The sequence below is a fragment of the Micromesistius poutassou genome, assembly GCF_964030765.1.
Source record: "Micromesistius poutassou genome assembly, chromosome: 16".
Lineage (NCBI taxonomy): Eukaryota > Metazoa > Chordata > Actinopteri > Gadiformes > Gadidae > Micromesistius > Micromesistius poutassou.
Window position 1 is genome coordinate 13,788,962 of NC_140286.1, and position 27,500 is coordinate 13,816,461.

The 27,500-nt window shown below is 50.6% G+C and overlaps 3 protein-coding genes and 1 long non-coding RNA gene across 4 annotated transcripts in view; 3 read left to right on the plus strand and 1 right to left on the minus strand.

Annotated features, from left to right (window-relative positions):
- The first annotated feature begins 3,663 nt into the window (after positions 1-3,663).
- On the plus strand, positions 3,664-13,300 carry cavin4a (caveolae associated protein 4a). The gene is made up of 2 exons (XM_084480451.1): positions 3,664-4,186; positions 10,976-13,300. Exons 1-2 carry the CDS (start codon positions 3,779-3,781, stop codon positions 11,570-11,572), a joined length of 1,005 nt encoding a protein of 334 aa, XP_084336577.1. The 5' UTR covers positions 3,664-3,778; the 3' UTR covers positions 11,573-13,300.
- Positions 13,301-15,764: 2,464 nt separating this feature from the next.
- Positions 15,765-23,834, plus strand: ift57 (intraflagellar transport 57 homolog (Chlamydomonas); the record flags this gene model as incomplete). The annotated part of the gene is made up of 11 exons (XM_084480448.1): positions 15,765-16,117; positions 17,077-17,251; positions 17,516-17,634; positions 18,481-18,571; positions 19,695-19,763; positions 19,895-20,017; positions 20,135-20,206; positions 21,923-22,054; positions 22,374-22,436; positions 22,886-22,952; positions 23,653-23,834. The coding sequence occupies exons 1-11, from the start codon at positions 15,963-15,965 to the stop codon at positions 23,832-23,834; spliced, it is 1,248 nt and encodes a 415-aa protein (XP_084336574.1). The 5' UTR covers positions 15,765-15,962.
- LOC311360395 lies at positions 23,729-24,082 on the minus strand. Its single transcript, XR_014638419.1, has 3 exons — positions 24,050-24,082; positions 23,974-23,992; positions 23,729-23,835 (listed from the first exon to the last, which is right to left on the minus strand). It is a non-coding gene; the product is annotated as an uncharacterized lncRNA (long non-coding RNA).
- Positions 24,083-25,384: 1,302 nt separating this feature from the next.
- The window catches only part of tmem71 (transmembrane protein 71), a 12,191-nt gene continuing 10,075 nt past the window's right edge, over positions 25,385-27,500 (plus strand). The window contains exon 1 of the mRNA XM_084480454.1: positions 25,385-25,516. The gene's annotated coding sequence lies outside the window, so the exon portion shown is untranslated. The remainder of the gene's footprint in view (positions 25,517-27,500) is intronic.

A 27,500-nucleotide genomic window follows, 5' to 3' on the forward strand; every position in this document is an offset into this window, starting at 1 on the left:
CTCACCAGACACCGGTTCGCCGGTTCAACACACACGCACACGCACACACACACACACACACACACACACACATAGAGCAACACACACACACACACACACATAGACACACACACACACACACACATAGAGCAACACACACACACACACACACACATAGATTCACACACACGCACACAAAAAACATACACACACAATACACTCTCACACAAACAACCGTCTACTTGTTGTCCGTCATGGTTTCCGTGGTTACATGTGACTAGAATGTGTTGTTACTCTGCATGTAGAACTCTTAGACACCGTTTCGTTCAACACATCAATAAAAAACAACCTGTTTTTTAATGTACCTCACGGCCTCGCAGTGTCTTCCCTTTTTCTATCGAGCTGTGTGTGTGTGTGTGTGTGTGTGCGTGTGTGAGTGTCTTGTGCTACAGCATACCTGTGTGTGTGTATGTTTGTGTGTGTGTGTGTGTGTGTATGTTTGTGTGTGTGTGTGCGTCTGAGACCATTGTGACGGAGGCGTCTGTGACGTGTGGCCGCACCAGGATGTGACATCAGAGTGAGCCTCTTGTAAGTGTGTCTTTCTTCTTTCCGCTGGCGTCTTCCCTGTGCGTCTGATTGGTCAGATGATGTTGCCTCATGTGTAGCCCTTGGAAGCTCAAACTGTAAAAGTCGTCCAGGATCAAAGGTCAGCCAAACTCTTATAAACGAACCTAATTGGTTCATACGTCTTCATGGCATAATGACATAATGACAATAGCAAAGTGTTGTTGGTGTCACAACCCCTGTGTCGATAAAGTTTTGTGTTGAACCGCACCCCAAACAACATCAGTCTGTTTCACAGGGAAGCCCCCAAAGAGGCACCCCAAAGCATGATGGGGAATATCGGAAAGCCCTGCCCACCTTCCACATAGCCCCGCCCACCTCATGTCTTAAAGGGACAGGGCGAGGTGGAACACAAAGTGCTGTTCTCGCCAGAAGAGGAGCAGGGCTTCACGACTCAAGTCCACATAAACCGACGTATGGCTCTGGACTCACGCTAGTCCAGCTAATTATAAGCCCAGGGTGGGGGGCTCGGCTAGTCCAGCTAATTATAATCCCAGGGTGGGGGGTGGGGGGTCGGGGGGAGTTATAGTGACAGCTGCTGGCCTTGTCAGAGACATTAAGCTGGAGACCAGAACCGGTCCGGACCGGACCTGAGGTGCGACCCACCGGCTAGTGGTTGAGTTCTGTGCTGAAAGCGACGAGAAAGGCTTTCCCCAAGTCACATTTTAGGTCATTTTCAAATATTAAGATGCGGTCACTTTGAACGTATTGCCGATACCAAACCAGTTACACTTAAACACTTGAGATCAGACGGCATGCAAAACACAAGCGGATCCGTTTTTTAAATTTCTGTACTGTAGGTGAAAAAGTATTTGTATATTTACTTTAAATCTATTTATAGTTATTTATTTATAGTTATATGTGGCCTGGTTGTGAAAGTACAGTGAGTACAGTAAGTTTTACAGTGTAATGCTTTCATTGGTTTCATTCCCGAAGGGTCTTCTGCAAAGTTGATACTTTTAGATGAAAGACGAGGCGAGGTCTCTCTCTCTCTCTCTCTCTCTCTCTCTCTCTCTCTCTCTCTCTCTCTCTCTCGCTATCTCTCTCTCTCACTCCCTCGGGGAAGGGGGGGCGAGAGAGGGCTTAAGCCATAGGAAAGACAAGCTATGTATTTCATACTGTGAAGACTAATCCAAGTCATCTGGGTGAAAGTGGGCAGTGTAGGAGCCCGCTGTGGAACGACAGGACGGGCGTGAGGAGAGGGAAGGCCTGGGGTTCGGACAGGGATTAAAACGGCGACACTGTGGCTCAACCCTGTGGTGATAGGCCTCTGGGTGACCCAGGTTCATATCCCACCTGTGGTCCAACACTACTACATACTACATACTGTATGTGCTACTACTGTCATTCCCTCTCTGTTCCAACCCAACTTCCTATTTGTCTTCAATATCCTGTCCATCATTAAGCCCTGAAATATACTAATTATATACTCCCCTAAATATATATATATTATATATATATATATATAAATAGCCTATATATATAGGCTTTTATATATTTAAATATAACATATAGGCTATTAGGAATTGTATGTTTCACCCTGAACTAAAGGTTAATGAGCCCTCATCATTTAAATAGCTTAAATTCTGCTGTCTTTTTTCGGAGATGTGCACTAACATCAAAACCACGACAATGTTTGCCATGTCCACCGCTGTCAGAGATGTTTGTACAAGCCCAACCCCAGAAAGGGGTGGGACTAAACCCTGGAGATCAGACACCACACCCGGCGTCTGGGAGTCAATGAAAACACGTCAGTGTGGTGAATAAACACGGCCTGATTCATGACCACGCCGGCCAGCTGTTTCCCAACGCTCACATTCACAGGGTTCCATCACGCTAGCCCCGCTCTGCTAGCCCCGCCCTGCTAGCCCCGCTCTGTTAGCCCCACTCTGCTAGCCCCGCTCTGCTAGCCCCGCTTTGCTAGCCCCGCTCTGTTAGCCCCGCTCTGCTAGCCCCGCTCTGCTAGCCCCGCTCTGTTAGCCCCGCTCTGCAAGCCCTGCTCTGCTAGCCCCGCTCTGCTAGCCCTGCTCTGTTAGCCCCGCTCTGCTAGCCCCGCTCTGCTAGCCCCGCTCTGCTAGCCCAGCTCTGCTACACTGGCCCTGCTATGCTGGCCCTGCTAGATAGGCTCTGTTAGCCTGGCCCTGCTATGCTGGGCTGCTAGCCTTGCCCTGCTAGTCTGGCTCTGCTAGGTAGGCCCTGCTAGCCCCGCTCTGCCAGCCTGGCCCTTATATCCTGGCCCTGCTAGCCTGGCCCTGCTAGCCTCCCAGGGCTCCACAAAGACAGGCTGGGACCTCACTAACTGGGGACGGGTTGGACTCAGGGACCCTGGGGGCGTGGTCAGCTAAAGGGCACATTCACGGTGTTAAATCCCTCCGGGGCGAGAGAGAGATCCCACCGGCATGTAACACGCTCCGACAACTGCTGCCCCCCCTCTCCCGTCGCTCAGCTCTGAGGTAAACGCGGCCCTAAAGCCTCTGCTGATGTACAGGAGGGCGGCAGCTGGGTGGGGCGGGGACGCACGCTCATAATTGACCCGCCGGCTGAAGCCATGACATCGCAATCGAACGATTCCAGTCCGACAGGGTCGGTGCCGGGCAACCGTTGGGGCGTGGGGTGTGGTGGGGGGGGGGGGGGCTTTCCGTCGGAGCTCTGCTGCCTCTTCCCAACATGTCCCAGTGTCCCCTTACAAAGAGGGGTATTAATAGTAGGGTGCGTGTGGACATCCTTGCCCCTCAATCACCACCACCACCACCACCACCACCAAACCTACCACCACCTCACCCCCACCTCCCTTATCCACACCAGTGCTGAGGGAAGTTCCCCCGCCTCCCCCCCACCGCCCGGGTCTGAAGCCTATTCTTAAAGCAGGAGGCGGAGTCACTCCTGTCCCCTCTTTCCCCCAGACCTGCGCTCGGGTCGTCACGGTCGGGTTGCGTCGCCTCTCTCCCGCTCACCCTTCTGCCCCCCCTCGGGAAGTCCCCCGTCGTCGTCCCCCACCCCACCCACACCCCCACCCCCAAACTTCTGGTGTTCTGCCGGCCCCCCCCCCCGGAACCCCGAGCCACCACTCCTCAGACCGCCCTCCACCCGTCCAGCCGTCCGCAGCCTTCGGGGAACGCAGAAGAAGAAGAAGAAGAAGAAGAAGGCCAAGCAGCAGACCTCCGCCGAAGCAGAGATGGACCCGCACAAGTACGGCATGCCGGGCGGCCAGGAGAAGCTGGAGATCGTGGGGGTGGAGGACGCCGACGGCAACCCCATCAGCGCGCTCACCATCCTGTCGCTGCTGGAGCGCGTGGCGGGCATCATCGACAACGTGCAGTCGGGCCAGCAGCGCATGGAGGAGCGGCAGGCGGACCTGGAGGGCAACATCAGGGGCATCCAGGGGGACGTGCTGAAGCTGTCCAGGGACCACTCGGCCACCAGCGGCACGGTGGAGAAGCTGCTGCAGAAGACCCGCAAGGTCAGCGCCAACGTCAAGGAGGTGCGCGCGCGGGTGGAGAAGCAGAACCTGCGCGTCAAGAAGGTGGAGGGGGCGCAGGACGAGCTGCTGACGCGCAACAAGTTCCGCGTGGTCATCTACCAGGTGAGGGGCCCCGCCGGGCGCTTTTGGGGGGGGGGGAAACTCACTTCAGGCCACCAGCCCCGCTACACACACACACACACACACTCACACTCACACACACACACACAGTTGTAAATCGTTTCTGCTAGACCCCCTGAGCCAATGCTTAATGCACCTTGCAGGGTGCTGGCCTGTATCTTCTGCTTGCCTTGTGTGTTTGTGAAATGAATTGAGGGCGGGCTTACTGAAGGGGTAGACACGGGCTCTGCCCGCGTCCAGCAGAGACAGAGGGACGGACAGAGGTAGGATTTAACCTGGTGAGGCTGTGATCGGTTCCCTTATGGAGCGGCCACGGTCGGGGAGCAGGAGAACCTTTTAGAGGCCATCGCTGAAGGGCCCACTCGTCCATAATGGCGGCAATTTGCTGAAATGGCCTTTGGAGAGAGGCGGCCTTCGCTCCGAACGCCGCGCCCCGGGGCCAGAACAATGCAATACACCAGAACCTTTTACTCAAGAGGCATTCTCCACCGTTTAGGTCCCTCCTGCAGCCGCGGGGGGTAATGTCCCGTCGGCCTTTAGACCGCGGAGCCCCGACCGAGACGGAGGTTTGCGACGGTTCACCCCCTGGTGTGATCTCACAGTGCAGAACAAAGGGCTTTACAAACACAATGCGCCGCTTAAAGCCACAAAGAGCGCCTGTGCGTTCCTGTACACACACAACGATCCGTTACTGTGAGACCCGTTAAAAACCAAATCATTCCTAATGAATCATTTAAAGGCGTTCCCCCGAGAAGCATTGAATGTTTGCTGCATTGTGTGCTCGATCAAACGCCACTCAGACATCGACCCCGCAACGTTGTCGGTGTCAGTATGGACACTGTGTGGTAGGTATGCTATAAATCAGATCCATCACAAGTTCAGTGGAGTGACAGTTTCGACGACCAATCGAGAAGTCTTATTTTAGGAGGCCATTGTAACTTCTCATAACGCCCTCCAACTATAACTTGTTCCCCAGGAGCAGCTTAAGAGGTAGTACGCAGACATTAGACGGGAGAGAATTAATGTGTGTGCTAGGAATACTCATCCAGAGCTCTCTGCTCCTGGACGGACTATTTAGAGAGGGGCGGTCCTCCATACTGAGCAGGAGGGGGGGAGAGACGCTGGGGAGAGCAGGCGAGACGAAAGGAGAGGGACAGGATATGGGAGAGGATGAAAGGGGAGAGGATGAAAGGAGAGACGAGGGAGAGGAGGACATGAGAAAGGGAGGATAGAGGATAGGACAGTAGGAGCGGGGAGGAGGAGAGGAGAGAAGGAGAAAGGATTTATGAGAGGAGACAGAGGAGAGAGGGGGAGGGGAGGAGAGGAGAGAGGATTTATGAGAGGAGAGAGAGGAGAGAGGGGGAGGGTAGGAGATGAGTTACAAGAAGAGAGAGGAGGAGAAAAGAGGAGGTGAGAGAGAGAGAGAGCGAGAGATAACAGTTTGGAAAGCATGAGAGGATAGCAAATCCTGTACAAATTATAAGAAGAGCAGTTCAGAGACAAGATAAGATGAATAAATATGAATAAAAGAGGAGGTGAGGAGCAAGGGGAGGAGCTAGGAGGCTTTATCCCCTCCCCCCCCTCCCCCCCATGCAGGCAGCTGCGATGGCTCCATGACTATTCTGGGATGCCTGGCATCCTCTCACGCTGCCAACTGGGATACAAGTTAACAAGCTAACGGCTGTCAGAAGACGTCAGGGTCCTTCTCACCGCTGTTATGCTGCAGCAGAACTTAGTACCAGCTGTCAATCAGCGATGACCTGCTGCTAGGACCGCCCCCTAACACACCTGACCTGCTGCTAGGACCGCCCCCTAACACACCTGACCTGCTAGGACCGCCCCCTACCACACCTGACCTGCTGCTAGGACCGCCCCCTACCACACCTGACCTGCTAGGACCGCCCCCTAACACACCTGACCTGCTGCTAGGACCGCCCCCTAACACACCTGACCTGCTGCTAGGACCGCCCCCTAACACACCTGACCTGCTGCTAGGACCGCCCCCTAACACACCTGACCTGCTGCTAGGACCGCCCCCTAACACACCTGACCTGCTGCTAGGACCGCCCCCTCACACACCTGACCTGCTGCTAGGACCGCCCCCTACCACACCTGACCTGCTGCTAGGACCGCCCCCTCACACACCTGACCTGCTGCTAGGACCGCCCCCTACCACACCTGACCTGCTAGGACCGCCCCCTAACACACCTGATCTGCTGCTAGGACCGCCCCCTACCACACCTGACCTGCTAGGACCGCCCCCTACCACACCTGACCTGCTGCTAGGACCGCCCCCTAACACACCTGACCTGCTGCTAGGACCGCCCCCTAACACACCTGACCTGCTGCTAGGACCGCCCCCTCACACACCTGACCTGCTGCTAGGACCGCCCCCTCACACACCTGACCTGCTGCTAGGACCGCTCCCTAACACACCTGACCTGCTGCAGAAGTCCACGATTTAACGTAACCAATCAAAGGGAGGCACAGGGGGCTCCACCAGCTAGTGTGCCAACCATGCAGGTTACACTCTGTGTAGCATCCGCAGGTTCGATTTCAATTTCGATTTTTAATAAAAATGTAAAAACATTTTAAGTGATGGTGAGTGAGCTGCAGAGGAGATGCCGCCGGGGTCGTGTTACCTCCTGGGGCCCCTGCTCCAGGTTATTCTGGGCCCCGTGGCATCACCAAATATAGCGTTCCTCCCGGGGATAGCTCGGTGTTAGCCAGCCAGAGAGAGAGAGGGGTCTGTCGGTGCGGCGGCGCCCAGCGGGGTGCAGCGGCACCGGAGAGCGGTTGATGCTAGGATGGTAAAACCCAAGGGTCTGCAGGATAACTGGATGGATATTAAGTGTTGTTTACTCTCCCGTTGGGGGTCACTTTGAGAAGGGCGGTTTGTCAAATGGAGGACAGTGGAGGACGGCCTTTATAGCTTTTGTGTGCGATACATCAATCGCATGACATGAGGGTTTCTTTCGCTCTATTGTTCTCTGTTTGTTGCTATGGTGATATGGGCTGTGGTACTATATGGAGTTGAACCAACCACGGTGGTGTTCAGTGCCTTGCTCGACCCAACAATACAGGGAATAAAACCCCTAACATAACTCTAATGATGTTGGCTCTGATGTCCCACGTGGCAGTATTAGTGCCTTGCTCAACCCACAGGGAGTAGAACCCTGCTGGCATCACGGCTGCTGACAGGAAGCGACTGAACAAACTCATTAAGAGAGCCAGCTCTGTCCTGGGGTGCTCGCTCCACCCAGCGGAGGTGGTCGGTGACAGGGGGATGATAGCGAAGCTATCATCCATGTTGGAGAACACGCACCTTCAGTGATGGGCTGAGACAGCCGCGGTGCGTGACAGAGAGGTTCCGGAGGACATTCCTTCCTGCAGCAGTCAGACTCCGCAATCAGCGCTGCTCTCACTGACACACACATATTGTATTTTGCACTACTGTCGTCTTTATTTCTTTATTTGCACTATCGTCTTTGATCTTTGCTGCTGTAAATTTCCCCGCTGTGGGACTAATAAAGGATTATCTTATCTTAACCCCTAACTCTAGGCCTGGTGACCTAAGTGCTGTGCCAACACAGCTACAGCTCAAAGGATTTGAACCGACAGCCCTGAAAGGGATAGTGCCTTGCTCACAGCAGAGAGGCACCCATCATTTAGAGAAGCTCAATTCACGCTTATCGTGTTGGCCCACGGAGTTCAGACGCCAAATGCAGTCAATTAGTAAGACACCTATTCCTTTAGTCGATAGGTGTTAATAAATGCAGAATCCGGGAATGTAGGGGAAATTAAACCCCTTAATTAAGTAAAGGTAATGAGAGGCTAACAGTGTTAGCCTGAGGCTGTTAGCCAACCTTTCTGAACAACAAACACTTCATTTCCAGCCGTTACGTCCAACATGGGCCTATTGGTTTTTCCTCCAGCTGCGGTTTTGACCTTTAACCTCATTACTGCGCTACAATTTGATCCATGCCTCACCCTCGGCCCCCAAAAAACTATTGATAAAAAAAAGAAATAAATGACAAAGACCATAGCGCTCGGCGTCTCGACGTGCGTAAACCGCGGCGGCGTCAACCTGCTACTTTAGCGCTTATCAATCTTTTACAGCCGTGAGTTAAGCGTATTAATTAGAGTCGTGACCCACTTTCCTGCCGGTGTAATTATTAGATCGTTCCGTGTTGTGATTAATAGATGCGATGGCTCTTAATAAGGATGAGTTCAGGTTCACCCACAGGGCAACAGAGACCAGGAGGGTGACAGGAGTCATAACCAAGCAGACAACTGGGAAGAGATCCTGTTCTGATAACGGATCGGCCTGCTTTGATGTCGTCGAGAATCACAGCGTTCATATATCGGTTATATTTCTAGATTGTAGATTAAAACCAATTGTACTGAAAGTTATGGAAGATATCTGTAAGATAACACTAAAAATATTTCCCTCTTGATTTAATTAAGTCTCTCTCTCTCTCTCTCTCTCTCTCTCTCTCTCTCTCTCTGTGTCTCTGTGTCTCTCTCTATTTCTGTCTCTCTCTCTGTCTCTCTATTTCTATCTCTCTCTCTCTCTCTCTCTGTCTCTCTCTTTGTCTCTCTCTCCCTCTGTGTGTCTCGCTCTCCCATTCTCTCTCTCTCTCTCTCTCTCTCTCTCTCTCTTTGTCTCTCTCTCCCTCTGTGTGTCTCGCTCTCCCATTCTCCTCTCTCTCTCTCTCTCTCTCTCTCTCTCTCTCTCTCTCTCTGTGCTAGAGATGGTCTTCAGATTGTCCCCACAACTCACAACTCAAACTTAATAGCGCAGTGCGATTCCTTCCCTCACCAAGCCACAATCAAAGACTGCAGTTTTTATGACTGGCAGAACCATTTCAAAGTAAGAGCCCCAAGCTGTCGATCAAACCCACGGCTATTTGCAGAGCGTGGATCAATCGCCATTGGGGGAATTCTACTTTAAAGCAGTGCCCCATCACTTAATGTGTGCTCTCACCACTACTAACTTCTGCCGTTGAACAAGGCACTTCAAAACACCATGAAATAAAAAATTGCCTCGTTAACCTTTTTAGTTCTTACGATCCTCTTCAACAAAGTATGCAAAACCATTAAGCTAAAAAAGGTCAGAGAGTGTGCATAATATTCCAGCCAATAGCATCAAGGCTGAGGCCTGACCTACTTCGACATCCACCAATCAAATCTTTAAAGATCAAATGGCATCCACTCCTCTGAATACTGATGGAGACTCCTTAAGATTAGTTACGATAAAATGTAATTGGTAGATCTGCCAGATTAGGTTCTGGTACCAGTACACCGGTCAGATCAAACCGGTGTAAACCGGTTCCCAAGAACTAGACTGTGGAGTGTGGTGGTCAATCTATCATCACCGAAGAACAACGACAACCGTTTATGCCGTTAAATATAAATATGTACATATATATAAATATATGCACATATATATACAAATGACTTGCAGCTGGTCAACTAGTCTAATCAAGGGGGTTATTCATATGATCAGCTTCAGATAATGCCGGCCCACGTTTTCGCTACAGCCATGTGAGGTTGGCTCCAGCTGGTTGGGACCATGAGCTCTTGGACTGAGAATAGAAATGGTTGAATTGAAAACCGGAGAGGATTTTCTTCTTTGTGAAACTGGAGCTTCTGCCTCTGAACTGTTGCTATAGGTTGGAGCGTCCCCTGTGGATATAGGCCAGTGTTTGGTAACTCTTTAAAGAGTGTGTTTTGCTTAAACTAAGTGATTTATTTCCTAAGTCAAGCGGGACATTGGAGTGGGATGAACAACAGATTTAATCAGGATCTCATCAGTGATAATGGATGCGGTTGTTATCGGTCGCACTTGGTAATTGAAACACGAAAAAATATTTTTAGAGGAAGTTTAGATGATTAAACAGTGATATAAACTAAGTAATCCTTCCAGTAGAGACAGACTTAAGCTGGGGAAATGATGGAACAATGTGGTTTTAACTAACTTTTTTCCAAATTGGATTGTGGAATGGCCACAATCAAAAACGTTGCTATAATAAAGTTCAAAATTCATTAATTCATTTAATTTGATTGTTCAGATATTTAAAGACTGAACAGGGGGGATAAAGTACTTAACCAATGAACAATATGCATACAAATACATGTTGATTATCGTGCTTTTTTTTTACGTGCTAACGAGAATGTGCTGCTCGTTTCATCACACAAAACAATAGGGTAAAAGGTGCTTGGGGTGGGTGGGTCACAGCATTAACACAGCTTCCCCCCCCTAACAGAACCCCTCCCTCAAAGGGTTCCCCTCTAACAGAACCCCTCTCTAACAGAACCCCTCTAACAGAACCCCTCTAACAGAACCCCTCTCTAACAGAACCCCTCTCTCAAAGGGTTCCCCTCTAACAGAACCCCTCTCTAACAGAACCCCTCTCTCAAAGGGTTCTCCTCTAACAGAACCCCTCTCTCAAAGGGTTCCCCCCTAACAGAACCTCTCTCTAACAGAACCCCTCTCTAACAGAACCCCTCTCTCAAAGGGTTCCCCTCTAACAGAACCCCTCTCTAACTGAACCCCTCTCTAACAGAACCTCTCTCTAACAGAACCCCTCTCTCAAAGGTTTCCTTCTCTAACAGAACCTCTCTCTAACAGAACCCCTCTCTCAAAGGGTTCCCCTCTCTCAAAGGGTTCCCCTCTCTCAAAGGGTTCTCCTCTAACAGAACCCCTCTCTCAAAGAGTTCCCCTCTCTCAAAGGGTTCCTTCTCTAACAGAGCGCCTCTCTCCCACAGGGCGATACGGAGATCCCGTCCGTGGCCGTCACCAAGGGCCCCAAGGCCCCCGGCCTGGACGGCCTGGAGGTGGAACCCGACGCCTACGAGGTGCCGGCCGACCTCTCCTCGGACGAGGAGTACGACGCGGCGGAGGAGGCGGAGTCCACCCGTGGCGCGCGCCTGAAGCAGCACATGATGAAGGGCACGGCGGGCCTGAAGGCCGCCTTCTCCAAGGAGAAGATGGCCAAGACCAAGGAGAACCTGGGCACCAAGTTCCACAACCTGGGCGAGAAGGTGGTGCCGCCCGAGCGCCGCGAGAGGATGCACAACGCGGGCGAGCGCCTGAAGCAGTCGGGCGAGCGCCTGAAGGAGAACATCGCCAAGAAGGCGCCCACCAAGGAGACGTTCCGCATCAAGCTGAAGAAGGAGCGCACGGTGGCGGAGGGAGAGGAGGGGGCGGAGGGCGCGGCCGACGTGCCCGCCGCCGCCGCCGCCGTGGTCGCTGCTGACGCCGAGGTTGCCGTGGAAACCAAGAGGGAGCGTGTGGTGGACGAGGTGGGCGCCGTGCGGATCAGAGAGGAGGACGGGAAGGAGGAGGAGTACAACCGCATGTAGGAAGCCGGAGGGAAACATGGCCGCCACCGCCGCCACCGCCGCTACCGCCGCCGCCGCCGCCGCCACACAGCGAGAGGCTTCTGATGTACCAGCGGGGAATGGTGGTCGCTTATAATGGACCGTTAGTGCGTTAATAACGTTTTACAAGTTTGGTTTAGAGGTGGCTCGTACTGAGCTTTTATTTTGAAACGGCTCTCCATACTTCAAATCACGGTGTTTTGGGGCGGTTATAAAAATGGACCTGCAACACATTTATTGACACACATTTGGAGCCATTAAAGATTGTTGAGTCGGTTTCAGTGATGAATATGAGATTGACTAGAGCCCGTGTGTAATGTTTAGGAGAAACTTACCGACAGCGAAAAGAGAGCAGTGAACAAGATGGCTTCCCTCCTGATGAGTCTGGGACGTCCTTCCTCTTGAAATATGAGATTGATGTGGAGAGATAGAGTTGTGGCTTAGTAACATAGTTCTAAGAACCACTGAGTTATGGTTTATGTTTTGGCCATCACAAGATGGCTGACAGGGAAATGATTAAGGAAAGAGCGGTTAGACCAAGCACAGAAAGAGACGCAGACTGTGGTAGGACATCAAATGTACATGGGAAGTTTGTTTGTGAAATCCATCTCTGAGGTGAATGTATAATGTTGTACATATCATGGCCGAAACCAGTATAGCTATCATTTTGATTGGTCATCACCACAGAGCTCAGCTGGTTTGAGCAGTCTGTTTAAAAAAACGTTAACTGTTCATCGTTAACTGTTAATATTCAGTAAATATTAGTTAAACGGCAGACAGGATTCTGTGATAGTTTATGACCACTAGAAAGGAGTGATGTTAAAGGAAGCGTTTAAATCGTAGCTCTGCAGACATCGAGTATTTAGGTTTTTAGCATTCCTTGTTTAGCGAGACCAGCGCTTACTTAGTGACACCGGTGGCGAGCATAGGAATTGCACTTGGCTTTAGCAACACAATCTATGTGGATATAATCCTTTTTTTAAAGGAATTGAAAACTGTATTTAAGTTTTCAACTAGCTTTAACTAATGAGCTAGCTTTAATTAATGGAATAAGGCCTATATGTACTTCTATCGTAGATTATTAGAAAGAGATATCACTGTGCAGGCTGAATAAAATGGCTTCTTAGAGCAAAGGGAATGGGATTGTGCAAGTTTGTGTTTAAAGCATAAGTCAATGCTCTGATTTTGTTGAATTTCATTATTTGTTTTTCGCTGCTTACAATGCGTGGTTTATTTTAGCTTTGACAATAAGATGATAGAATGGCTGTCATCATATTTGTTATAATATACTTTCATACGAGAGGCTTTAAATATCAGATGACAAGTTCATATGGAAGATATTTTAAACAGTTTAAATTATTTAAAAGATTTATATGAATGTTTATACATGAAAAATAACAGTTTTTAGAATATGCCTTTTTTAACGTCTTCATAACTACTACAGTAACATCCAGGAATTGCTTCAGACTTGAATAGTAAAATAGACTTTTGAAATTAGAGAGATAGAATTTATGCTTTTTGTGAAAAAATCTTTTTGAAAGCTTTTCTTGTGTTTTTGAGTTCCAGTTGACTTTAAGTTGTGAATGATTACCTCCATCGGCGAGGCCCGCCTGATGAGTAATGAGTTGACGTGATGAGGTGGAATATTGTATGCCATTGATTACTGTTACGTTGAGGTTTTTGTATAAATAAAGGTATTTTGAAACCTCCGCTAACAGTCTTTCCCTTTGGACCCAACCAAGAAATGTCTGAACCTTGACTCTACAGAAGGTTAGTATTTCCTCATAGACTCTTTTATATTTCCTCAAACATGTGGTGCTTATTTACGTAGTATTTACGGCCATTCGTTAGATATAACTCCAATATAGCCGGTCTAGGCGGTGTCCCTCCACGACTAACCCAACACCAGACCCCGGAGGAGGTATTGGAGAACGTTCCGGACTGGGCACGGCGTGGCTGACTCAGCGCTCTCCATCTTCCCTCCCGAGGGGGTTGGGGGGTTCAGGACAGAATTGATCTGCCAATCCGGTCAGGAAGAGATTTACAATAAGCCTCTTTAATGTGCTCCGTAGGACGCCGCCATATGGCCCGGCAGGAGACGACATGGCTGCGTTACATTAAAGCATAATGAAACAAGACTAACTGTCGGCAGTCTTGTTTCATCACCGCGCCAGTTGACTCACACATGGTAGCGTTTGTGTTTATTAAACATGATTCATTGATTGCTATAGGTTTCCTAATTCGTTGCGGACCTCTATTAGGCTACCAAAGGAGCCCATAGCTCTACATAGAAGTGACAGCATTTAGTTTGGTCAAATGATGCCACTTTGATATATTCAAGTAGGCTACCACAGTAATAACATAGTACCACAAAGCTAACATAGGAACACAGTCCTACTGACAAACGGTACAGGGACAACAGAAGCCCAATAGATGGCAGGACCTGTCCTCCTATTCATCTCAACTAGCCTAACAACACTAGTGTTTTGTGTTCAGGTTAACTAATCCCTGTCTAGCCAGCCTACCCGTGTGATTCAGTGTTGATCTCAACTACCCGTGTCCAGTGTTGATCTCAACTACCCCTGTGTCTCAGTGTTGATCTCAACTACCCCTGTGTCTCAGTGTTGATCTCAACTAGCCCGTGTGTTTCAGTGTGATCTCAACTACCCCTGTGTCTCAGTGTTCATCTCAACTAGCCCCTGTGTCTCAGTGTTCATCTCAACTAGCCTGTGTGTTTCAGTGTGATCTCAACTACCCCTGTGTCTCAGTGTTGTCAACTACCCCTGTGTCTCAGTGTTGATCTCAACTACCCCTGTGTCTCAGTGTTGATCTCAACTACCCCTGTGTCTCAGTGTTGATCTCAACTACCCCTGTGTCTCAGTGTTCATCTCAACTAGTCCCTGTGTCTCAGTGTTGATCTCAACTACCCCTGTGTCTCAGTGTTGATCTCAACTAGCCCGTGTGTTTCAGTGTTCATCTCAACTAGCCCCTGTGTCTCAGTGTTTCCGTGTGTGGTTGAACTAACCCGTGTGTGGTTGAACTAACCCGTGTGTGGTTGAACTAACCCGTGTGTGGTTGGACTAACCCGTGTGTGGTTGGACTAACCCGTGTGTGGTTGAACTAACCCGTGTGTGGTTGAACTAACCCGTGTGTGGTTGGACTAACCCGTGTGTGGTTGAACTAACCCGTGTGTGGTTGAACTAACCCGTGTGTGGTTGAACTAACCCGTGTGAGCCAGCCTGTGTGTTGGGTTGAACAGTGCAGAGAACAGGCAGAGTGTGTGCGGCGGCGCTGTAGCCCTTACCAGACGGGCTGACGTCAGGGTTTGATGCAGCATGCGCTGCCACTCACCACCGTCCCCTGAGATAACCGGTGTGTGCAGAGGCAGTCAGGGAGCAGCATGTAGATTAAACAAGCACCCCCTCCTCCCCCTCCTCCTCCTCCTCCCCCTCCTCCTCCTCCTCCCCTTCCTCCTCCTCCTCCCCTCTCATCAGCTCTGCCTGTCACAACACAGGAGGGAGCGGGAGGATGAATTATTCACAACCTCAAATGCACGTACAACACATAGATGAAACTATGTACGCACACATTCAAACCAGGCACACAAATATACACACACACACACACACACACACACACACACACACACACACAAGCCATGCACACAAACACATTGACCACATTCTCACACACACACACACACACACACACACACACACACACACACACACACACACACACACACACACACACACATACACAGTCACGTAAACACACACACACACACACACACACAGTCACGTAAACACACACACACACACACACACACACACACACGCATTGATTGTTTTACCTTGTTACTTTTTTACTCGTTACTACTCATCAAATATAAAATGGCAGGAATAGACCTTGAATTAATTACTCACTAACTTATCGTTTGTCTTGGATTAATAATATCGCTAGATAACATAACTCTAGTACTCAGTTGAAAGACAATTATTGTCGCAGAAGCTCTTCTCCCATCCGCTAGGTGGCAGACACATTGTTCAGACCAACACACAAATAAATAGAAAAGAAGACCGATGGTCGGGAGAAATGACATAGCAAACATTTAGCTTCGTTCAAAAGGCGTGCATAGTGTTGTTTAAATATTATATATATGTCGCTGTATTGATATTGCAGCTGTTAAAACGACATGCAGACTGCGTAGCACAGCAGACCACTCACCACCGCCAAGCTAGCTTCAGTTGCTTGACAACGGATGGTTACCATAACAACCAACTCGGCGGACGCGACCGCTAAGTGAGCAAAAGCGAGACGCGGTTCTCGGTTCTCCTGCGGTAGATATCGGCCTGTCAGGGGTGTCGTCGCCATGTCGGAGGAGCCCAGGCGAGGGGAGGACGAGGAGCGGGGACCGGGGGGGGTCCACCACATGTTCGTGGTGATGGAGGAGCTGCTGGAGAAGCTGAAGATCCTGGACTACGAGGAGGAGGTGCTGGCCGCGCACAACATGAAGGCCATGTCGAGGTACGACCCGGCGACAGCAGAAGACTCGGGTCTCTTGAGGAGGTGTTGTTTACACGTTGAGGCGACTTAGCTGCTGGTTTGAAGCTGGGTGTAAGAGGTAGCTTGGTGTGTTGGTTGATCTGGATCGACAGTGTTGAATCAGAGCCAGAGATCACGATATAGGGATGTGTCGTGGTGAGGGTGCACACGTGGAACCAGACGCTCAACAAACCTCACGGTGTGCAGAGAAACCACAGTGGAGGTCCATGTCTGTGAGATCCGTAGTGATGAATTAAGTTAGGTGACGCCCCCCACGTACCCCCTCATCCACAACAAACCACACGTGTTTATTCAGCTATTATCATCTATCATCATTGTTGATACTGTAGTGTCCTAATGTGCTTACATCATTTAGCGTCGTTATTCATTTTGAGTGTCCTAGGAACTAATAATAAACTTTTATCATCTCACACCATTGTAAATATTTTAGTGATCTAGGAACTAATACTATCACATTATAATTTATCATCATTATAAATATTTGAGTCTCCAAGGAACTAATAATATACTATCATCATTTAGTGCATTATTAATATTGTAGTGCCATAGGAACTAACAATACACTATAATCATTTATCATCCTAATTAATGTGTAGTGTCCTAGGAACTATTAATACACTATAATCATTAAATTAGCATCATTGTTAATATTTTAATGTCCTAGGAACTAATCATCATCATCAAACTATCATCATTAATCATTATTAATACTGTAGTGTCCTAGGAACTAATAATAAACTAGCATCATCATTATTATTAATATCGTAGTGTCCAAAGGGACAGTACAAAATTAACCACACATAATAACAATATAATAGAATACATCGTACTTCTATTCCTGCTCTACCATCACGGATCAGACATCCTTTCATCTTGAACAAACAGTGTGCCCTCCGCCCTGACGTCTTTTGTTTCTCTAGGCACTACTTCGTGTCCAGCCCCTACGTGGCCTCCAACCCGGGGGAGCAGTTCTTCCTGTTCACGGCGATCGCGTCGTGGCTGATCAATGTGGCGGGGCGCCCGTTCCCCGCGCCCCAGGACGACGACGAGCCCTACGCCACCGTGTCCAACATCCTCGCAGAGCTGCGTGCCTTCGTAAGCACCGCCCCCGCCGCCGCCGTTTTGTTTTCTGTTCTGTTCAAGCAGTATATTTCCACTGTGTATTCGAAACGTAGTTATAGGTTATGGAGACACGGGTAGTAGTTATGGAGACTGTAAGTCCAGTCTGGGGTCGATCACGTTATTAATGGTGTGTGTGTGTGTGTGTGTGTGTGTGTGTGTGTGTGTGTGTGTGTGTGTGTGTGTGTGTGTGTGTGTGTGTGTGTGTGTGTGTGTGTGTGTGTGTGTGTGTGTTTCCAGGGGGTGAAGGTTGACTTCCCCCCCAACAAGCTGAAGGCCGGCTGTGGGGAACAGGTGTGCTTCGTGTTGGACCGCCTGGCCGAGCAGGCCCTGAAGAAGAGGGGCTTCAGCTTCAAAAGGTCTGGCACGGAGTCGATGGATACTACCATACAAAATACACCCTGAGACAACAATGCACACACTATTATATACAGTTATTCTCTTCCCAATGCTGTGGAACGCTCCGTTCACTTGCATGGGCCTTCCCGACTTGCAGTGGTTCCGGTGGTTGCTAAGCATCTAATGACAGTGGATTTTTTTCACTTTCGGATCTTTCGGATCTTTCGGATCACTCCGCAAGTAGTCCGGTAACTTATCAACCCCAGTGTACTCGGTTGCTAAGCAACGTCAACGTCTTTGGCTGACTATTTCTCTGCTCATCAACACTACGAATGCTGGTAACAAATAAATTGTAAAAAGTTATTTTTTCGTTTTGGCAAGTAACCGTGTAATAAGCAGGATAATGTATAGACACCTCCGCTTTGCATCGGTGTCCTGTTCGCCCTGTCTGGGCTTATTTCCCGATAATGACCGGCGTTCTATACATTATCCCTTACATAAACACCACACAAAACATGAACCATTAATACATACATACTCGGAGTCAATGAGTACTACTATACAAAATACACCCTGACACACCAATAAACACCACAGAACATGTATACTACCATACACAACATTAGACACACATTTTTGTTTACTGTATTTTACTTTTATCGTCTCTATTTTGCGCTTTGAATCAACTCCTGTTGTAATTAAATGTGCTATTAAAATAAGTGACTTGACTTGACTTGACTTACATAACCCCACTCAATTATGCACACACCTTTACTACACCAACTCCTAGTACACAGACTTCTAGTACAACACCACCAATACCCTGCAGACCATAGTGGATGAACTGCGCTGTTCCCTCTGTCCAGACCGAGCTACCCCACAGAGGCAGCTGAGGAGGAGGCCATCATTGAGGACGACGCAGAGCTCACCCTCAGCAAAGTAGAGGAGGAGATGATAGTACGTCCTCACGCCCTAACCCTGCCTCTAAACCTGACCTCTAACCTCTGAACCCTACCTCTAAACCTAACCCTGCCTCTAAACCTAACCTCTGAACCCTACCTCTAATCCTAATCCTAACCCTACCTCTAAACCTAACCTCTGAACCCTGCCTCTAATCCTAACCCTACCTCTAAACCTTACCTCTGAACCCTACCTCTAATCCTATCCCTACCTCTAAACCTTACCTCTGAACCCTACCTCTAATCCTAATCCTAACCCTACCTCTAATCCTAACCCTACCTCTAATCCTAATCCTACCTCTAAACCTAACCTCTGAACCCTGCCTCTAACCCTAACCTCTGAACCCTGCCTCTAAACCTAACCTCTGAACCCTGCCTCTAAACCTAACGTTTGAACCCTACCTCTAAACCTATCCCTACCTCTAAACCTAACCTCTGAACCCTACCTCTAAACCTGACCTCTGAACCCTGCCTCTAAACCTAACCCTACCTCTAAACCTGACCTCTGAACCCTGCCTCTAAACCTGACCTCTTAACCCTGCCTCTAAACCTGACCTCTGAACCCTGCCTCTAAACCTAACCCTACCTCTAATCCTAACCTCTGAACCCTACCTCTAAACCTGACCTCTTAACCCTGCCTCTAAACCTGACCTCTGAACCCTACCTCTAAACCTAACCCTGCCTCTAAACCTAACCTCTGAACCCTGCCTCTAATCCTAACCCTGCCTCTAAACCTGACCTCTAACCTCTGAACCCTGCCTCTAAACCTAACCTCTGAAACAACCCTTATCTCTAACCCTACCTCTACCACTAACTCCAACCCTGCCTCAAATCCTAACCCTTCCTATCCATCCCTGCCTCTAACTCTACCTCTACCTCTACCCCTAGCCCTAACTCTAAACCTGCCTCTAACCCTACCTTTAACCCTAACCCTGCCTCTTATACATCCCTGCCTCTAACCCTGCCTCTAATCCTAGCCCTGCCTCAAATCCTCACCCTGCCTCCAACCCTACCTCTACCTCTAATCCTAGCCTTAACTCTAATCCTTACCCTGCCTCTAAACCTAACCCTGGCCTCTGACCCTAGCTGTTGGGAGCTGACCCGTCTGTTGTCTCTCTCAGGAGGAGCCTGACGAGGAGGAGGAGCATGTGATGGACCTGGACGCTCTTAAGTCACGGACCAATCACAGCGTGAGTTCCCCACAAGACCTGCCTCCCTCAGACAAGATTCCCCTCCCTCCCCCTCCTGTCTGTGTGTGTGTGTGTCTATAATAATGTGTGTATGTGGGTGTAATAATGTGTGTGTGGGGCTGGCGGTCCAGGAGCTGGACCCGTCCTCCAAGCCCGAGGCCGTCCTGGAGGCCAGTGTGGACGCGGCCGAGTGGGCCCTGGAGGTGGAGCGGGTGCTGCCCCAGCTCAAGGTCACCATCCGCCCCGACAACAAGGTACCCCCCCCATCTGTCACATACCCCCCCCCCCCCTCAGGGTCCTCATAAACCTATATACATCATACATCCATCCGATATACATACGTGTGTGTGTGTGTGTGTGTGTGCGTGTAGGACTGGAGGATCCACCTGGACCAGATGCATCAGCACCGGGACGGCATCACGGCCTCGCTGAAGGAGACCAAGGTGGGTCGTGACCTCCTGACCCCGGGAGACCCCCTCCCCATGGGCTAGGGTCAGGGCCCCCTTAACCCTCCCCATGGGCTAGGGTCAGGGCCCCCTCAACCCTCCCCATGGGCTAGGGTCAGGGCCCCCTTAACCCTCCCCACGGGCTAGGGTCAGGGCCCCCTTAACCCTCCCCACGGGCTAGGGTCAGGGCCCCCTTAACCCTCCCCACGGGCTAGGGTCAGGGCCCCCTTAACCCTCCCCATGGGCTAGGGTCAGGGCCCCCTTAACCCTCCCCACGGGCTAGGGTCAGGGCCCCCTTAACCCTCCCCACGGGCTAGGGTCAGGGCCCCCTTAACCCTCCCCACGGGCTAGGGTCAGGGCCCCCTTAACCCTCCCCACGGGCTAGGGTCAGGGCCCCCTCAACCCTCCCCACGGGCTAGGGTCAGGGCCCCCTCAACCCTCCCCATGGGCTAGGGTCAGGGCCCCCTCAACCCTCCCCACGGGCTAGGGTCAGGGCCCCCTCAACCCTCCCCACGGGCTAGGGTCAGGGCCCCCTTAACCCTCCCCATGGGCTAGGGTCAGGGCCCCCTTAACCCTCCCCACGGGCTAGGGTCAGGGCCCCCTCAACCCTCCCCACGGGCTAGGGTCAGGGCCCCCTTAACCCTCCCCACGGGCTAGGGTCAGGGCCCCCTTAACCCTCCCCACGGGCTAGGGTCAGGGCCCCCTCAACCCTCCCCACGGGCTAGGGTCAGGGCCCCCTCAACCCTCCCCACGGGCTAGGGTCAGGGCCCCCTTAACCCTCCCCACGGGCTAGGGTCAGGGCCCCCTCAACCCTCCCCACGGGCTAGGGTCAGGGCCCCCTCAACCCTCCCCACGGGCTAGGGTCAGGGCCCCCTTAACCCTCCCCACGGGCTAGGGTCAGGGCCCCCTCAACCCTCCCCACGGGCTAGGGTCAGGGCCCCCTCAACCCTCCCCACGGGCTAGGGTCAGGGCCCCCTTAACCCTCCCCATGGGCTAGGGTCAGGGCCCCCCAGGGGACGTCTCGTGCTCTTCGGGTTAGGGTTAGGATATGACTACGGAGACCGAGGCGGGTCGTGACCCCACGACCTCGGCGGACCCCCCTCCCCATGGGTCAGGGTTAGAGGTCCACAGGCGTCTTCCTGACCCGCCCCCCTGTGTGTTTGTGGAGTACGGCTCCCCTGGTGGCCAGTGGAAGGATCGCACACGGTTCAGCGCTCCGTCTGGAGAGGAGGTGTTGTGTTCACGTCGTGCCCGACACGCTAGTGTCGTCGGAAGGAGGGTGTGTTGTCGTGTTTCCTCTTTGGACGGCTTAAAAAATATCTAAAAGACGGCAGGTCCACGAGATTTCAGGTTCAGTTGTGACCGTCGCACACACAAGGAAACTTCAGTCCTCCTTTACAACCACACTGCACACAACACAGACACTCTCACATTACGGGGCTCAGAATCCTGCTCTTTATTTTTACTAGCGTCTCTGGCGCCACCCGATGGACCGTCAGCGAATCACATGTGGAACTGAAAAGCAAGGATTCCTTTCATCGTCTCCTTTCATCGTCTCCTCACTGTCACTCAACCCCGTGTGTGTGTGTGTGTGTGTGTGTGTGTGTGTGTGTGTGTGTGTGTGTGTGTGTGTGTGTGTGTGTGTGTGTGTGTGTGTGTGTGTGTGTGTGTGTGTGTGTGTGTGTGTGTGTGTGTGTGTGTGTGTGTGTGCAGGGCTACCTGAACAAGCTGCAGGAGGACCTGGGGAAGACCCTGGAGAAGGTGAACAGCAGAGAGAAGTACATCAACACCCAGCTGGAGCACCTGATCGGGGACTACCGCGCCGCACAGGCCCAGCTCAGCCAGGTAACCAGCTAGCTAGGTAACCAGGTAACCAGCTAGCTAGGTAACCAGCTAGCCAGGTGGGCAGCTAGCCAGGAGGGCTGCTAGCCAGGTGCACTGCTAGCCAGGTGCGCTGCTAGCCAGGTAGCCAGGTGGGCAGCTAGCCAGGTAACCAGCTAGTAAGGTAGTCTGGTGACCAGTTAGCTAGGTAACCAGTTACTCAGGCGGTCACCAGCCTTGTTAGCCAGCTCCTGTGAGACCAGGCTAAACTGTACCAGATGTAAATAGGTGCACGTGTGAAGAGTGCACGTGTGAAGAGTGCACGTTGTGGTTCTGTCCCCAGGCCAGGGAGCTGTACCAGCAGGCCAGTGGAGGAGTCACAGAGAAGAGCAGACAGCTGGCAGAGGTGAGACACGCAGGACACCACCCGCTGTAAACCACCCGCTGTAAACCATCCTCTGTAAACCACCCGCTGTAAACTACCCGCTGTAAACCACCCGCTGTAAACCACCTGCTGTAAACCACCCTCTGTAAACCACCCTCTGTAAACCACCTGCTGTAAACTACCCGCTGTAAACCACCCGCTGTAAACCACCCGCTGTAAACTACCCGCTGTAAACCACCCGCTGTAAACCACCCACTGTAAACTACCCGCTGTAAACTACCCGCTGTAAACCACCCGCTGTAAACCACCCGCTGTAAACCACCCGCTGTAAACCACCCGCTGTAAACCACCAGCTGCAGGACACATATGTTTTTTTTATTACTGTTGATGAATTGTGTGTGTGTGTGTGTGTGTGTGTGTGTGTGTGTGTGTGTGTGTGTGTGTGTGTGTGTGTGTGTGTGTGTGTGTAGGTGAGCGAGGAGCTGGAGGAGGTGAAGCAGGAGATGGAGGAGAAGGGCAGCAGCATGTCTGACGGAGGTCAGTGTCTCGGCGTGTTTTGGTCAGAGCTTAACCTCCACCCCCACAGATACACAGATCCTTCCTGAAGGCCCCGGGGTCAACACACAAAATGGCCGTTGGGGGCTCGGCCTAACTAGACTAAAGGGGAAAGAATACTACTCCGTAATCCAACTCCGTAACTACGGAGACCCCTCCAGCATTCGCAGTTCTCAGTCGGGATGTCAGATACGCAATGCAATTCGTTGCCGATCGATCTTATACACTAACCATGTAAATAGTGTTGAAAATAAACTTCCAAAGCTTTTCAAATCTTATTTGGTGTTGTATTAGTCCTTAATGTGCAAAGTAAACAATGTACAAGCTAAATAAGGTGCAAAGTCAAACCGGGAAAAGTGATTCCGCAAATGATTTTGTTAGAGGACCAATCACAGCCCTTGCCGTCTCCGTCCATCTCCGTTGCCCCGACGGATAGTTAAAAAATATTGGATGCGCACGTAGAGTTACGGGGTCTCCGTCGACGGAGAGGGCTCTCCGTGTCTACGTACAGCACTTTACAGAGTAGTATAAATCCACCTTAACTGTTCTGCTAACTAGTCCAGCAACTAGTCACTGTGTTGACCCCGGTTGCCGTGGGCAACAGAACCTCCATGACCCGGGGCCCGGGGCCTCCCCTCCTCCCGCCTCTGGCTGAACCCTTCCTCCCTGCTGTGTTGTCCAGCTCCGGTGGTGAAGATCAAGCAGAGTCTGACCAAGCTCCGTCAGGAGGTGGTGCAGATGGACGTCCGCATCGGCGTGGTGGAGCACACACTGCTGCAGGCCAAGCTGAGGGAGAAGAACAACATGACCCGCGACATGCACGCCACCGCCCTGCCCGAGGCCAGCCTGCAGCCCTACGGCTGACCTCCTCCTCCACCCTGCAGCCTGCAGCCCTACAGCTGACCTCCACCTCCTCCTCCTCCTCCTCCACCCTGCAGCCTGCAGCCCTACAGCTGACCTCCACCTCCTCCTCCACCCTGCAGCCTGCAGCCCTACGGCTGACCTCCACCTCCTCCTCCACCCTGCAGCCCTACAGCTGACCTCCTCCTCCACCTCCTCCTCCTCCTCCACCCTACAGCCTGCAGCCTGCAGCCCTACGGCTGACCTCCACCTCCTCCTCCTCCTCCACCTTGCAGCCTGCAGCCCTACGGCTGACCTCCACCTCCTCCTCCTCCTCCACCCTGCAGCCTGCAGCCCTACGGCTGACCTCCACCTCCTCCTTCTCCTCCCCCTCCACCCTACAGCCTGCAGCCCTACGGCTGACCTCCACCTCCTCCTCCACCCTACAGCCTGCAGCCCTACGGCTGACCTCCACCTCCTCCTCCACCCTACAGCCCTATAGCTGATCTCCTCCACCTTACAGCTGAAAACAGCCAACCGTGCCAGAATCAGATCTTTGTTTCTCACAGTTGTTGGTTTTCTGTTTGTTTGTACAGAAGTGTACAAACATAAAGGTGTGTAACGGACTATGGGAACACTATGATCACAAACACAATGTTGTCTGATGTGGCCGTTTGTGAACTTGTGAACCGTTCCTATCCTGTAAATGTGTTGTTCTTATCTTCAGACGTGAAGGATGTCTGTGTGTGAGCAGAAGCCTATATGTATATTTATCTTATTCTTTTGATATTTGGTGTATTTTTTATAATATTTGATACCAAATAAAAGGTTGTATATGAATCGTTAATGTGTATTCAGTTAAAACATGTGGTGGGTGGTGCATGGATTTAAATATGTGGCCGGCAGGTGTCAGGCTTTCCTCCGGTTAAGTAGGGATGGTGAGTTTAACCTTTAAAGTCCAGTCTACACTCCCTGATAAGACGGAGACCCAAGGCTGGAATCGGGGCCTAAAGTTATATTCTATCTATCTATTGGCCGGTAATGATGGCTTCTAGTATTCCAGTTTCAAACCGCAGTTTAAATCTCTTTCGCCATGTTGTTCACCACAAATTTCTTCAAACGAGCTCTTAATAAACATAACATACACGTGTTTACTGGAGTGTAGTATAAGCGCGTATGTTGTGTTTGTTAAGTACTAATTAAGTCGTTTTTTGTCTAGTAACCTGCCACTGAAGATTTGTCAGTGGTGTTTAAAAGTTTCGCTGGCATCGAATCAACAATATAGTTATTGATTGTGATATAATTTCGATAATACCTCGATTCGACGTATCAATCTATCGCGGTCATTGACTTCGTCAACAATAAAACGAAACTAATCGAGTGTATGACGTCAGCTCTCAGCTGTGGCCCCTGCACCACGTGACGGAGTGTAGAAGGTATTTGGGTCTCTTGGCCCCGCCCACCCCGGGTCTCCGGGCCCCTCCCACCCCGGGTCTGTTAGTGGAGCAGGGTCTCTGGGCCCCGCCCACCCCGGGTCTGGTATTTCCTCTGTGGGCGGGGCTGCAGGGCACATCGCGTCCTCCGTCCTCCCTCCCTTGTCTGTCATAACACAAAGTACATCAGCGGAAAGAACATTAAAGTACAGCGAGTTGACTGAAAGTCGAAGCTTTGGTCTCTGGAGACTCGGAGAGGGCGACGCGGTGACGGTGAGGCGCTCACAGCTTCCTCTGCTTCTGCTTCGTTTTATAAGGATCAGTCGATAAAGCGTAGATTGCTTTTTTAAGGCGTGGAATACAATGCATTGTTTGGGGCGTGGATTTATTATTGGATGGATATCGAATAGCGGTTTTGTTTGTCCAGTTAAAAATAATTAAAAGGGTTTAATTTTCACTTTACAGTTACTTCAGCATCGGAGCATTGTCTTGCGTGCAAAGTGGACCAGCCCATCGCACTCATAAGACTTTGGTGCGTGGTGTGGTATTTGAGTCGATACAATTCGTCCCATCCATGTTGCTGGTGGACGCTGTGGTATATATAAAGTATATTAGTTCTGCTATTTTGGGGTAACGGTGAGATGGAGATTGGGTGCTGAGGAATGGTTTGGGGTACCGGTGATGACAGCGGGGGGATGGGGATGCGGAGGAATGGTTTGCCCCGCGCTCCTCGTTTTCCTCCAACATCATCACCTGCCGTATGCTGGGATGGTGTCGAGAAAGACCATCACAAACACCCCCCGGTTAACGCAAATCCTCATTGCATGTTTTTATTTTTTTATTGAATCGGTATTAATATTTGTTCAGTGGCTTTTATTTTTGAGATGCATCTCATAAATGCATCAATACTTTTCCTTTAGAATCCAGGATTTATAGGACCATCTGTACTTCATTATCTAAATATAAGCTATATTATAGAGGTAGGGCCTATGTAAAAAATATATTTTTCATACATTGGATAACATTTTGTGTGTATATTTAATAACAGTGAAGGAATGACGTTATCCAGTTGTATTGAGAGTTTCTCAGCTAAAGGCTGCAGAGAGAAGATAAAGCATGACGTTGTCTCGGTTACTTCCGCAGGAACCCTGCTCTATTCTGAGGTTTGCGATTTGTTTCTAGTTTATTCGAGTATATATGAGTCTGAGAACAAGTCACATCATGTTTCCTCAAACTGCAGCACCCTGTGACCAGTGTCACGTGATAAATCAGTGACTCAAATGATAAACCAATCAGGGAAAGAGACGTATTTAGGGTTCAAGAGGGTTGATCTGCTATCTGCACTATTATCGATTTAAATCCAAAAGTAAGACTTTGACTCTTGGAACATTCTGGTTGTCCGGCCTTGTTATGAGGTCATCACCTCTGTAGAGTCACATGGCCCCATGGTTTGTTATCATCATCGGTTCTATTCTGGGTGGGGGCCCCGAAGGCCGTTAGAGGCCCTGCACACACACACACACACACGCACACGCACACACACACACGCACACACCAGCGTTTCATATGATGGACCTTGTTGGCATGGCGACGCTCACGCCCCCATCATTGCTGCTGGTGTGAGAGGCAGAGTACAGTACAGTACTTAAACTGACCTGTGTGTGTGTGTCTGTGTGTGTCAGTGGGTGTGAGGGGTTATGGATGAAGTTGCAATTCAAATGAAAACATTTGAGAGGGAGGGGAGAGAGAGGGAGAGGGGGAGAGGGGGAGGGCGAGAAAGAGCGACAAAGGGAGACAAAAGTCCTCTCCAAACACTGAAGTCTCTGTTCCCTCCACACACACACACACACACACACACACACACACACACACACACACACACACACACACACGCACACGTCCACATAACAAAGGCTGTTGGGTCTTTGGCTGGACATGTGTTTGAACAGTTGACTGCAGACTGTAGACGACAGTCCTATCATGGCGTTATATACGAGTATTGTAAGAACGTAACGTGATGTTAATCCGGAGTGTGTGAAGTGTCCTGGGCAGGACGGGGTTAACAGGACGTCTGACATCACTCGTGTTTTCCTTCTCTCTCTGGAATTTCTCCCTAGGATCTTTCCCGTCGCAGCCGTTAGAAAACTCTGGCTCCAGCGACACGGAGTTGAGAGTTAAACGAAAAGCGTTTTCATGATCATAAAATACTACAATAAAATTGGTTATTAGTTGAGCCCCAGATGGGTTTATGAGTCCG

Excerpts from the sequence above, each read along its gene's own strand:
- cavin4a (XM_084480451.1), top strand. The coding sequence starts at position 3,779 with ATGGACCCGCACAAGTACGGCATGCCGGGCGGCCAGGAGAAGCTGGAG. Across the intron at positions 4,187-10,975 it reads TCCGCGTGGTCATCTACCAG|GGCGATACGGAGATCCCGTC; the intron begins GTGAGGGGCCCC and ends TCTCTCCCACAG.